Genomic DNA, 14,867 nt, shown 5'->3' on the forward strand with positions numbered 1-14,867 from the left:
TGCATAACAGAGTGAATTGCAGGAGGTAAGCCAAAGGAAACATACCCAGAATTGAGCTCGGCCACAAAAGATCCCGTCACTCGCGCTGCCCTGTTCCCGCGGGTCTGCATCTAAATCTTCCAATCCTAGAGACTAAGCATTCATCCATCCTTGTTGCCACTGGCTAGATATCAGTAACAGTTGGATTTCCAACATCATCTAGTACTAGTCTTCCTTGTTCATTCAATGTATTTAACATGTGCTACAGGGGATGATGTTGCCCCACACATCCCATCCAAGGATCTATCCCCAATATTACCTTCTCTCATTCCACATTCTCCATGCAAGCCAATTCCCAATAGGGAAGGATAGGACTAGGGATTTCAAGATAATCAAAGCATTAGATTTACTAAGTGTTTAGGCTTTGAATTGAATCTTCAAAAGTCAGTGGGTCAAGATATTTTTACAACATAACTTTATGCCAAAGACCTTCACCGTTGATGACCCTCCAGAGGCTCTTAGTAGCTAATGCTTTGCCGAACTGATGTATATTTTTTAAACCCTACCCATCACCAGCCTTGATCTTGGCTATTTCTTCCAATTGATGATCAATTCCATCTTTTTCTCTCCTTCATGTCCACGAAAATTAAAAACAATTTTTTCTTATCTCTTCCAACATTCCAACGGGGATATAGGACATAGAGCAAAAATAAACAAGGATTGCTTCTACAACAGATTTTAGAAAATTCAACCTACCGCCTATAGACAACTACCTATTTCACACTGCAGTAATCTTTGTCAACGTTTTGATAGACCCAAATCCAGTATCCATAATCATTCAAAAATCAATTCATTCTTTGTATGGCATATTTCAATCAATTACAAAGTCAAGCATCAATAAGTTGTAAAGCATCTCCAATACATCTCTGGCAGCAGTCTTCATGTTCTTCTGATATATACACGCTTGCTTCACTAGGTCTTTTCAAACCCAGAAGTTGTTTTAAGAAGCTCTGCTCATGAGTAAATAGGGAGCATCTTGGCAGGGTAAGTGTCATTGTTTGCAGCAAAGGAAAACTTCTGAACAGGAAACCTATCAGAGCAATTTTCTTCTTATCAAATTTTGAAACTTTCATGCAAACCACTTTCAAACTATTGAGTGAAAGGGTTAAACTTAATGCCTCCAGGCTTACTGCGTGGTTCTGCAATCCAAACTTGGTATGATAAATCTCCCTATATAATAAAATTATGGTGTTCAAAACACTATTAACATGATGCTAAAAGTAAGACAATTACTAACCTTAAAACATTTACTTTCTATTGAGAGTTCTTCAAGAGAGACCAAATTTCCCAGAATTGTGAGAGAAGGCGCTTGTCTACCAAGCCCATTAAGGGAAAAATTCTTTAGTGAGTTTGTAACAAAAAATCCTTTAGATACATTAAGCTTCATCGTGCACAGATGCAGAGACCCACAAGACTTGAGCTCCAACATTGACATCCTAGGACAATTATGCACTATGACATTTACCAACTTTGGGCAGTTCATTATCACTGACATTTCACACTCAACCCCAGTGAAATCCATACACTAGAGATTGGCCGCACAAATTTTCACATTGCTTAGCCCTGTACAATGTTGAACTGTCAAATTTTCAAGAAGAGAGAATTTTTCTACAAGATGCTAAAGTATATCATTGTTTGTATAGATGAATGACAAAGAACAAATTACAAGTAGAGAGGCGGCTTTCGAGATAATCAAAGCATTAGATTTACTAAGTGTTTGGCCTCTGAATTCAATCTTCAAAAGTCAGTGGGTCAAGATATTTTTGCAATATAACATTATACCAAAGACCTTCACCATTGATGACCCTCAAGAGGCTCTTAGCAGCTAATGCTTTGCTGCACTGATGTATATTTTTTAAACCCCACCTACCACCAACCTTGATCTTGGCTATTTCTTCCAATTGACGAGCAATCCCATCTTTTTGTCTCCTTTGTGTCCACAAAAATTAAAAACAATTTTTTCTTATCTCTTCCAACATTCTAACAGAGATATAGGACATAGAGCAAAAATAAATAAGAATTTCTTCTACAACAAATTTTACAAAATTCAACCTACCGCCTATAGGAAACTACCTATTTCACACTGTAGTAATATTTGTCAACATTTTTACTGAGGAGAAGAGGAACCAACTAAACCTCGAAGATAGAACAGAGCCTGACTGCAGAATATTTAGCATTTGGTAGAAGAGCAAGAGAGGAATATATAAGGGCAGCTAGGGACGCCTCGCTTCCCGCCTAATCTCTTTTAAAACGCGTTTTCTTGTTTGCGCGCTTTTCGTTATCTACGCCATTCTATTTTATCATTGCGCGTTCTCCCGACATAACTTGGAAATTGAAACTTGCGAGGAAAGCCCATTGTTTCACACTGATAATATTTATTATTTTAATTTTTTTTATTTCGTTTTAATTTAAGTGTTTTTTTAATTCTATTTAGTGGAGTTCAAGTAAGTGGCAGTTTTAATGTTTAACGAGAATATAGATATATATATATATATATATATATATAATTTTATTTTATTTCTAATTTAAACTATCATATTTTAGATTTTTTAATTTTATGTTTATTTTACCCGTTTTAATCTAATTTTTTTAATTTAATTTTAATTATTTATAGACTTTTCAAATTTAATAATTTTATTCAATTTAATTTTTTATTAATTTCAAATTGACTAAATTTATTATTTTATTAATTTATTTTAGACGAAATCTAATATTTCATTCTAACTAAATTTATTATTTTATTTTATTAATTTATTTTAGACCAAATTTAATATTTCATTATTATTTAAATAATTTACTTTGGACAAAATGTAATATTTCATTATTATTTAAATTAATATTATTATTTTATTTTTATTAATTTCAAATATGCAAATTCTATATTATATTATTGTTAAGTTGTTTAGACTCCAAAACCTATTATATTATTTAATTTTAAAAAGGTTGTTTTTTTAAGTGTGATTTTTAGAAAAACGTTCTATTTATGTTGTAGTTTAATGATTTATTCAAATACTATTATACTATTTATTAACCCATTCTCTTTTAAATATTTTTCCATTTTGAACAGCGTTATATTATATTGTTAACCATAATTTATTATGTCATTATTTTATTATCAGAGGATGACCAAAATGTATAATTTTCCCTGGGTGAAACCATTTGAAACCATATCAATAGGAAGCCATATGAATAGCAAGAGGATGCTCTATGCCCCCCTTTGGAAACCCAAGGCTTTCCCTACAATTCAAACATTCGTTTGAGAGAAAGTGTCGTCCAAGAAGCGCAGACGGGATGTCCTCCCTTTTGATATGCAGGTTGGTTAATTTGATGATAAGTTAAATTACAATTAGTTTTCTTATAGATCTAAGATCAATTAGATTTTGAAAATAGGGTTTTTTTTTTTAGCAGTTTTGAATCCTGTGAGATGAAAAGAGTTTTCCCGCAGGTGGTTACTAATTTAGTATTTTTAGCTTTAAGATGAAGTTTCTTTATTGGTTGGTGGAGAAGGGCAAGAGTAGCAGGGAAGCGATCGTGACCAGGAGTACACCATCAATCTTCACAAGCGCCTCCATGGCCGTGGAGATCAAGAAATTTGCCAGAAGGCTATGGGAGCCACCGATGTGAGGCTTGATGTGAAACTTAATAAGGCCGTATGGAGCAGGGGCATCAGGAGTGTTCCCAGGAGGATGAGGGTTTGAATCTCCAGGAAGCACAACAACGAAGAAGATGCCAATGAGGAGCTCTTTTCGGTTGTAATGATGGCGGAGGGGGCTCAGTGGATTGGGCACTAAGATTGTGGTTGCAAGATTCAAGCAGTTGGAAGAAAAGCCTCAGAATTCAGAAGTAAGGGTTTGGGTAAATCCATGGCTCTAATAAAAAGAGTGAGCGATTGGGTCTCCGAAAATCTGATGTTGGTGCTGCTAGAATGCTCTAAATGAATGCCTTCGATCACTGAAGATACTGACAAATCTGTATCAGAAAATCAATGTAGAGAAGAGATTCCAATGGAGTCATCTGTATGGAAAAGGCTTCTTGAGGAGATATTGGAGCTAGTCTTAGCCATATTGCCACTGAAGAGCATCCTTAGATTGAGAACAGTTTGTCACAAGTGGAAAGAAGGGAAATGTAAAGACACTAGTTTTTCTACTAGGAAATCATTCTTATGGTACTGTATTTGAAGAATGGGATTTCATTTCTTGGTTACAAAATTTGCAAATTGAGGATTACCTATTTTGTAGTGTTATGAAAATTTTGTTGTCAAATAAATCATGGATTTTGAGATCTAAAATACTTTAATTAGCTAATGCATGTCTCCTTAGACCATCTATTATTATTTCTTCTATGAATTAAGTTGAGTCATGAAAAATTGTACTTATGCTATCAGTGGAATCCACGACAGATTTGTTGTATGCAATGAACTCCTCTTGTGCAACCTCCACCATGGTGGGTCTAGAGTCTCTGTCAAATGATAAAAATCTGAATGAAAGTTCAGCAACTTTGTGAATCGCTGCTCTGACATCTTTGCCAACATGTAGAAAGGGATCAATGATTTCATGAAGGCAGCCTCTACCGACCTTTGTTATTGAAAGGAATGCTAGGTTGACCTAGTTCTTCTTACGAGAGAAATCCACTACTCTTAGCGCAGTTATGATCTCTACCAACACAACCCCAAAGTTGTAAACATCACTCCCTCGGCATTGAAACCATAATAAAGAAGAATGTTGCTTGATTTCATGTCCCTATGATAAATTGGAGGATTTAGGGTTAATGAAGGTAAGTAAGAGTGCGCGCAGTTTCTGTAGCCACTAATATTCTTTCCCTCCATGAAAGGCCTTTTCCTATATCCTTATGTAAACGCTGATAGAGTGTGCCATTGGGCATAAATTTATAGACAATAATGGGTTCACTGTTTTGAAGGAAACAACCTAATAGCCTAACTAGATTTGGGTGATGTACAGTTGACAGAAACCTGATTTCGTTGAGGACTTGTTCCATTCACTAAGTATCTTTATGCCTTATCTTCTTCACTGCAACAAAATGTTTGCCCTAAAGATTTCTTGCATAGATTGTGTGGAAACCTCCTGTACCCAATCTCAATTCACCGGAGAAGCTTTTTGTGGCTATTTCCATTTGTTTGTAGGTACTAGGTGTAGACTGGACTATTTAGTGGACCTCCATGGATAGACATCAGCGGTTTGAGGCTTCTCCTTGTCTTAAATGTGCCACGATATATTTGGTAACATTAGTAGAGAAGGATGAATCATGCCACCATAGTGCTTCCAACAATGAAGACTGGATAAAACGTACCAAAAAATCAGACCCAAAGGAATGGAAGGTTGTTTTCACACTTATATTACCATAGAAGGAAATTAAAAGACAATATAGAACATCCCAAAAATTTAGAAAATGAACAAATCAAAATAGAGCTCAATGATATATGAAATTTGTTGAGATTATTTAGGAATTTGAGTAAAGGAGAAAAATCTATCTCTATGGTCACATTTCAAAATATTTCTAAATTGTGGAAAAATAACAAATAGTGTTGTGACCAATAATGTGAATCATGTGATAGGTCAATAAGAATATAGCAAGTTCCCATTCCCTTGATGGTGAATTTAGGCTTTCTACAGATTGTACCACCCCGAAGTTGTAAACATCTCTCTCTTGGCATTGAAACCATAATTAAGCAGAGTGTTTCTTGATTTCACCTCCCATTGATAAATTAAAGGATTTAGAGCTGAATGAAGGTAAACAAGAGCATGAGCAGTTTCTGCAACCACTGATACTATTTCCCTCCATGAAAGGCCTTTTCCTATTTCCTTATGTAAACACTGATAGAGTGTGTCATTGGGCATAAATTTATAGACAAGAATGGGTTCATTTTTTTGAAGGCAACAGCGTAATAGTCTAACTAGATTTGGGTGATGTACAGTTGACAGAACCCTGATTTCATTGAGGACCTATTCCATTCACTAAGAATCTTTATGCCTTATCTTCTTCACTGCAACAATATGTTTGCCCTGAAGCTTTCCTGCATAAATTGTGTTGAAACCACCTGTACCCAATCTGAATTCATGGAGAAGCTTTTGTGGCTATTTCCATTTTTTTGTAGGTGTACACTGGAATATTTAGTGGACCTCCCTTGACAGACATTCATTGTTTTGAAGGAAACAACAAGCATGAGTTCATTGAGGTCCTGTTCCATTCACCGAGTATATTTATGCCTTATCTTCTTCACTGCAACAATATGTTTGCCCTGAAGCTTTCCTGCATAGATTGTGCTAAAACCTCCTATACCCAATCTCAATTCATTGGAGAAGCTTTTTGTGGCTATTTCCATTTCTCTGTAGGTGTAGACTAGAATATTTAGTGGACCTCCCTAGACATACATCAATCGTTTGAGGCTTCTCTTTATCTTCAATGTGCCACGATATCTTTGGTAACAATCGTAGAGAAGGATGAATCCTACCACCATAGTGATTCCAACAATGGAGACTGGATAAAACCAACCAAAAAATCAAACCCAAAGGAATGGAAGCTCTTTTTCACACTTATATTACCATAGAATGAAATTAAAAGATAGTATAGAACATTCCTAAAATAAGTGTTCCAATAGGTACAAGGTAGTCCAATTGCATCCTAGGTTCATTACCATAGATCTTGAAAGTGTGTACTATTGTGAGCTTGAAGGAAAATATGTACAAAAATCACAAACCCTGGATGCATATAATAACTTGATTTTTCATCTATCACAACACCACATGATTCATGGACAAGTGATGAAAATTTGTTGTTATGCAACAAAATTCATTTGTAAGCTAATGAGAAACTTTTCAGCGTGTTACTAGATGACAAAATCAATCATAATTCTTCCAAAGGTATATTTCAACAAAATGAGGAGTGACATAAACATGTAACTGAAATAAAAACTAGTAATAATTCTAAACATTAAAATTCATGCATTAGATTCTTATCTTAAAAAAATATCTATTAAACATGAAATTCCAAGTATGAAAGAAGGTCATAAAAATGTAAGAATTTGATTGATTAGGCATAAATAAAGGTTTTAAATTATCATGCTTAGGGAAGAACAAAATAGATGAGTAAAATAAACGAATTACCAAGCTCATCATACCACCCAACTCAATAAATTACACATCCCCTATGCAATAAAACAACATTGAAGTTTTTGTTCAACATAAATAACCCTAAGGTCTTAAGGAATCAATTGGGTTGTAAACCTCTATTGAATGAAAACCTCCTAGTGTTGTAATCAAATATCATTTCACTTTAGTGTTATCACTATGAAGAAAGGTATAACTTTTGCAATCTAGAATAATAAATTATAATAGTGAAAAATGAAACATGAGACCCAACCAATGCAAACCAATTCATTGATAGTAATAGCATACATTTGGCTTTAAAGCATAAATATTGAAAAAAAAATAGTTTTAGTAATCAGCTCCCTCCATCTATTCTAGCAAAATTAGCCGGAATTTCCAATTTTCGGTAGAGTTATTATAATGTTAATTAAATTCAACTTCACAAACTATTCATGGGATATGAAATTTTTAATACAAATGTTAGAAACTTCTTAATTATCTTTTCTAGTCATATTAGCCACTTTCCATATTTTCCTCTTCTCTATGTATTTTTCCTCTACGCTTGTGCTTCCATAGTCGTCAAGATATCAAGATGGAGGAGCAGGATCTAGGCGTTATTTAGTACTATAGGAAGACTCAACAACCAATAAATTATTCTTTATCTTTTTACTTCTCCTTACACCTTAGGAGTTTCCACAACTATTGGTTCAAGTTATTGTTCATTAGTGGAAGGAGACCTTACATATTGGCCAATGATCTCAATGTCATCCTCATCAATTGTTAGTTCTAGAGCCATCATACTAATGAAGTCATCTTGAATTTCTCTCAGGTAGCCTTGTGTGAATATGTCTTGAAACAATAGGTATATTAATGCATAATAAATGAGTTGATGTCATTGTCTAGTGTAAAAAAGTTGTGTCGTGGAATGAAGTAAATGCAATAGGAAGAAATGAACATTGAATTTTTTATTTCTTCTTATAAGGCCAAGAAAAAAAAATGGTATGCCATGTAGAGCGATCCTTAAATGAGGGAATTATATCCCACTCACTTCACCAACATTGATACCTTGTGAAATTAAAGTTATTTTTTGTTCTTAGACTTACACAAATATATCCGTGTTAGGAAGTTATGAGATCTATATTCTTAATTCAGTTCTAAGTGTATCCACTCTTCAAGATTAAAAGCATAGCCTACTCTCTCGTGTGACCTACACACATAAACCTAACAAGATAAAATTAAAAAGACCAATAAAAACCAAGACTCTACAAATACTATATCATTAAGAGCTTTGTCTTCAATGCAACCCCTTTGCAAATTGATATCCAACTAAACTAACTTTGTCAAGATGATCAAGTTGAGATACTGCCATGATTTTGTGTGCATATTCAATTCTAATTGTGATGTTATATTTCTAGGTCAATTACTTCATATACACTACATATTGTAAAGTGCAATGAATACAAATCAAATTATTGGTAAGAATGCAAGAAAACATTTAACATGGCTAGTTGTATTTCAATTGGTAATACCAAACCTCTCATCCATAAATTATTAAAAAAACCATATTCTACATCACTATTTGGAATGGAACTCACTCTAGCATAGCAATAACATCCCCATTGTAATGCAACATCCCCGCACTACCAACCTTCATGACTTTTTAAGATAGGGAAACTATAGTGATTTAGGAGTATTTCTTTCCTTTCTTTTTAATCATAGAAATAAAATGTTAAAGAGTCACAATTAATCTCTTACTTTCTTAAGGTCTGATAGACCACATTGGTCTTAGTCGATGTTAATTGTCATCATCATCAGTGTGAGATCTACTTTTCAAATGTGTAATCCAACACTTCTGAATTTTTTCAAAATTAACACATACTATTGTAGGCTTGGGCTCTTGGAACCAACTGCATTCTCTATGACCAAAACAAATAACACAATTTCTAAAATCTATAGCTTTGGATAATACCAAGGATAGTGTTACTTCACTCGATGGAAATTCTTAATAATAGAAAAGAAAATGTGATCCCTCACTTCCAAGTTTCGTATTTGTAGGCTCACGCTTCAATTGAGATGTTTTAAGGCAAACAATAGTCATAAATTTATTTCCTTTCTATAATCACTTTAAGCCTATATGTAAAGCTTGAACATATACAAGTTTAAGCTAGACACTTGTTTAAGTTTTCAACTCTCAAATCGTTGCCAAATAGATTGAATAAAATAACAAAGACACTTTCTCAATCAAGAAACATTGTTGAACATCTTGTGATTGCAAAAAAGTGGCGGCCCAAAGATTAGAAGGAAACCTTGAACAATGTATTTAATAATTCATTTAAGCCATCCTCCTTCCATCTCCAAGCAAGCAATCAACTTAAGTTAAGGTAGGGAGAGAGACCAAACCATTTCTCAAGTAATGGATAATCCATACAAATAGTGTAGCATGCATACGACTCTAAGACAGAGGCTATAAAGATCCGAGAGTAGGATATGTTGCGTGTGACCTCAAAATTCCATGAAACCACTATATATGGATTGTTGGAGGTGCATGTGGCTTCTAGGAGAGACATATGGTATCAATTCATCCATGCATTACTTTATAAGAGTTTGTTTTAGATGTCAAGAAATTGATTACTTGAATACAATAAATAGAAATCCAATTTGGCTAGGAAGTTGCGACATCTCTATCATTTTAGTCATTAATCTTATATAGTTAATTGGATGGATGGCTTAAATTCTCTAGTTGGTAGATTTCATCCGTGGTTAATAGTGAGTGAAATCTTGTGTTAGTTAATAGAGCTATAACTAGGAATGGATTTTCACACCATCAAGATAACACAAGCAACAATTAAACATAATATTACTTCCACTAACCCATATACCAAATCCTACATAGAATTTAATGTCACTGCCACACATATTTTACCATAAGAATCCATTAAATGTAAAAGTATATGAAATCCATCACACAATGATAAAAGCACACACAAAATTATATAGTGATTTCCTCAGAAAACCAACTAGGAAACCAACCGGGAAATCCAACCTTTAAATGGTTGTTGAAATTTTAGCAAAAAAGAAACAAGAAAGACTAGGGTAATAGAAATGCCAACAAACCTAACCATTCATTTCTCATTTCTCAGTGTTCACCTTTTTTCTCTTATTTTCATTTTCTATTTTATTTAATTTTTTACTCATTTTTATTTTCATTTTACCTTTATTTAATATTTTCAAATTACACTTTGTATTATTCTTTATAATCTATATAAAATTCACTGGAAATTAATCACATGATACTTCATCTAGCAAGGAGAGCGAATTAACGAAAAATGACTTATTCGTGTGTCTTCATTGCCTTAAAAAAATATAAATTTCTTTGAATCTCATGGAATCGACTCTTGAACGTGCATTTCTAGTTCATTCACTCTCCTGGTTTGATTCTCATCTTTTAGATGAACTCTTCTGCCACCAACACAGTAATATTTGCAACCAACCAATCTACCTAAAGATATTTGCAACCAACCAATTTACCTAAAGATATTTGCAATGGCAAGGGTGCTGAGAATTATCTCTACATAGGTATGCTCATGCTAACCCATATCACCGTCCAACCCTACTCATTGTCAACCCTTACTCGGAAACATTATGTGGGAAACTTGTTGCTTAATGAATAGCATTTTACCTCTTCTTAATGCTCGTCACAAAATCTTTCCATAATTACTACCATTTAATGTGTGCAATGGTTGGTTCCATCAATTAGTTGACACATAGGCCATAACACGTTTGAAAATGATAACACAATGCATTTATTGCACCTATCACAAGGTAATGTGGTAGAATAAAAAGGTCCAAGCAGACGGCAAAAACACAACTCAAAACAAGGGAAATGCATGTAAATAAATACTATTGCAGAAGAGAGATACCTAAATGGCTAGCGTTGAGGCTTAAAGCAAGGTGGCAGTAATGGCCAAAATTCTTATGGGGAAGAAGGCAGCCACAGCGACACATTTGCAGCGGAAAAATATACCGGCTGAATAGAAAAGTTTGACAACTACATAAAAAGATGGTGCCTACAAAGGAAGTTGGTATTTAGTATTTACAGAAAAACAATAAACAAAACCAACCGAAATTCTCCAAATGTTTAGAGTTTCAAACACATACCATGTCTATATATTAACAATTGAATGAGCCCGTACTCAATAAAAACTTCTATCTTAAATTATTACTACCCTCCCTCAAAACTAGTAGTAAGATTGATTACATGTCATAGAAGCCAGATAATGTGTTGGTTACCAATTTCTCAAAGTACAAATTAAAATAAGTAGTCTCAATCATGTCTAAATGGAAAATGCTGCATGTGATCCTTAAGAAATAACAAGTTGAAACACTGAGATAAGGACAATCAAATTACGGGCCATCTCAATATTCAAATTGAAGCAGGGAAAATTTATTTTTTCAGTATAATCCCAGTAGTATTCAGAAGGATTCTCAAAGTACAAATTAAAGGAAATAGTCTCAATCATGTCTAAATGGAAAATGCTGCATGTGATCCCAGCTAATACATGCGTTAAGAAATAACAAGTTGAAACACTGAGATAAGGACAATCAAATTACGGGCCATCTCAATATTCAAATTGAAGTATGGAAAATTTATTTTTTTCAGTATAATCCCAGTAGTATTCAGAAGTAAGGACAACATGAGCTAGTGCTGGAGAATTAGATGACGTTGAGCCTTCGTCACAATAATGGAATACAAACCAGCCTCACAATATTGTCACTGGCAACATTCAATATTCACCAATTCAACATGGTAACCTAGAAATATCTCTTCGTTTTTAGCTTTTCCAGCGTCTTGAATTTGTTATTATCCAACTACGACTGTGCTTTCAAGTTTTACAGTGTTGCACGAATATCTGTACTTGATTAAATAGGAAAGCAGTATGTTATATCATGCTAAATCCCAGTAAATTCAGTTAAAAGATAAAAAAGACCTCAATTGAAATGTTACCACAAGACCACAATTCACAAGCTTGATTGTTCAGGGATAAGCTTTCAAAAATATGACGGTTACCATATACCAGTGTTACAGCATTAGCTAACGTCATATGCAATATTCTATATAAGCACACTAAAATTTAAATATTGGTCTGTAACAAAATTAGACAGAGGAATGCTTTAGCAGATTCAAAAATGTAAAATGGAAACTGAGCGAGATGATTTGGAATTGACTCAAGATCCCAGCACCTTTTGGCTCTTGTTTATCTTTCTGCATAACCTTCTAACATCCTCCATCTTCTCTGCTAATTCATCCTTAACTGCATTCTCATTTTCACTGAACCACTCTTCTGCCTCCTCAAGACCTGCTTCCATGTTTTCAACATCTTCCTTCTGCAAATCTCCCCATAGTTTTTCCTTATTCAACCTTTTCTTCATGTCGTAGATGTATTGATCCAGTGCGTTCCTCAGTTCCACTGTTTCCTTCCACTCTTGATCTTCATTTTTTAGTTTCTCTGCCTCTGCCCTCATTTTGGCAATCTCATCATCGCTCAGCCTACTGCTGTCGTTCGTCATGATCATCGCCTCCTTTATCCCACTTGTCTTGTGTTCTGCTGACACCTTCACAATTCCATTTGCATCGATCTCCAAACATTTGTTGATTTGGACATCGCCTCTAGGTGCAAGCGGGAGTCCCTTCAAAACAAATTCGCCCAAAAGATTATTGTGTTTGACATTAGGCCTTTCCCCTTCATACACGCTTACATGTCCACTTTCCTGATTGTCATACACAGTAACATAGCTGCCCTCCCTTTTAACCGGAATTTGTGTATTTCTTGGGATCAAAACGCTCATCCTATCCCCTTTAATTGCAACTCCTAGACTAAGGGGAATGACATCTCGAAGTATGAGGTGTGCTGTGCTATCACCATTCAACACCGCAGCCTGCACAGAAGCACCATAAGCTACAGTTTCATCAGGATGGATGGACTTACACAACTCTTTCTGGCCGTCAAAGAAATCTTTAAGCAGTTCCTGCACTTTGGGTATTCGCGTAGAACCTCCCACCAAGACAATTTTATCAATCTGGGTTTTGCTCATGTAAGCATCCTCCATGCACTCTTCAACAATCTCAATGCATTTTTCAAACAGATCAGTGTTCATCTGCTCAAACTTTGCTCGCCTTATTTTAGAATGAAGGTCTTGGCCTTCTTGGAGACAAGGTACTTCAACGATGGCCTCCACAGAGGAAGACAGCTCTCTCTTGGCTCTCTCGCATGCACTGCGAAGCCTCCTAAGCGCTCTTGCATTTGAAGATATGTCGATTTTGTATTTCCTCTGAAATTCCTGCACAAAATGGCTGACCATTCTGTTGTCAAAATCCTCACCTCCTAGATGGGTGTCCCCTCTAACTGCCTTCACCTCGATTTTGTGCTTTTTAATATTAAGCACAGCAACGTCAAAAGTCCCTCCCCCCAAATCGAAGATGAGGACGTTCTCACCATCGTCTGATGAATAAGCTTTCCTGTCAAACCCATATGCAATTGCAGCAGCTGTCGGTTCATTTAATAATTGTAAGACATCCAAACCTGCTATCTTACCTGCAATTTTAGTGGCCTGCCTTTGGGAATCGTTATAGTAAGCAGGAACAGTAATCACGGCTTTACTTACCTGACGACCGAGGTATTGTTGGGCGATTTCTTTCATGTTCTGCAACACCATTGACGATATTTCCTCAGCTTCAAAGGTTTTCTGTTCTCCTTTGAAGGAAACTTGGATGAGAGGCTTGTCATTAGGTCCGCGTGCAATAGAAAATGGCCAGACACACTTATCACTTTGCACAGATGAATCTGAGAAGCGCCTGCCAATCAACCTCTTGGCATCAAAGACGGTGTTTTCAGGGTTGGTAGCGACTTGATTCTTGGCAGGCTGCCCGATAAGACGTTCATTTTGTGTGAAGGCAACCATGGAGGGAGTAGTCCGATTCCCCTGTTCATTGGCGATGATATCAACTCTGTCGTGATCACCACGCCAAATACCCACACAACTGTAAGTGGTTCCCAGATCGATGCCGATAGCCTTACCACCGTCACCCTGAGAAGAAGCCATGGACGAAAAAGTTGACTGATAGGAGGGGAACCAGCACACCTCAAAAAGAAAACAGAGCGTTGAGTGCAGAGGATTTGGCAATTGGTAGAAGAGTAATAGAGGAATATATAAAGATAGGGCAGCGTGCGCTTCCCGCCGAATCTCTTTTCAAATCGTTTTCTTGCTTGCGCGGTTTTCCTTATTTACACCGTCGTGTTTTAGCTTTCTTCCGTCTCCCCGACTCCCCAGTCCAGAGATAATTTGGGGGTTGGAACTTTGGAAGCAAAAGCCAATTGTTGCGCATTTTTTATTTCAGTTTAGATTTGTTTTCTTGATTCATTTAGATTGAGTTTAGATTTAATGGAAAAATCACTTGTTTATATATCGCTCTAATTGGAAAAGATTTGGTCATAAGTGAGCTTCGATGATTTGGTCATAAATGGGAATGATAATTTGATTAAACACTAAATTCTTCTATATCAGTGAATTGATTTACATGTTATTAATATTTTTAAGTGTTGAACTAACGCCATCAAGAGGGTTCATACTGTTTTGTTTTTGTGAATAAATATCAAATCATATTTAGTATCGTCCAATAATATTAATACGGTTATAAATCTTAAATACTATTATTAAATAAATAAC

General features: G+C 35.2%; 1 protein-coding gene across 1 annotated transcript; it reads right to left on the minus strand.

Moving 5' to 3' along the window:
- Positions 1 to 12,368: 12,368 nt before the first annotated feature.
- On the minus strand, positions 12,369 to 14,243 carry LOC149230817 (heat shock cognate 70 kDa protein-like). Its single transcript, XM_089381425.1, has one exon. It carries the CDS (start codon positions 14,241 to 14,243, stop codon positions 12,369 to 12,371), a length of 1,875 nt encoding a protein of 624 aa, XP_089237551.1.
- Between the last annotated feature and the right edge of the window lie 624 nt (positions 14,244 to 14,867).

Source organism: Pinus tabuliformis, chromosome J (assembly GCF_031772625.1).
Source record: "Pinus tabuliformis cultivar Carrire ecotype Pingquan chromosome J, CPIR1, whole genome shotgun sequence".
Lineage (NCBI taxonomy): Eukaryota > Viridiplantae > Streptophyta > Pinopsida > Pinales > Pinaceae > Pinus > Pinus tabuliformis.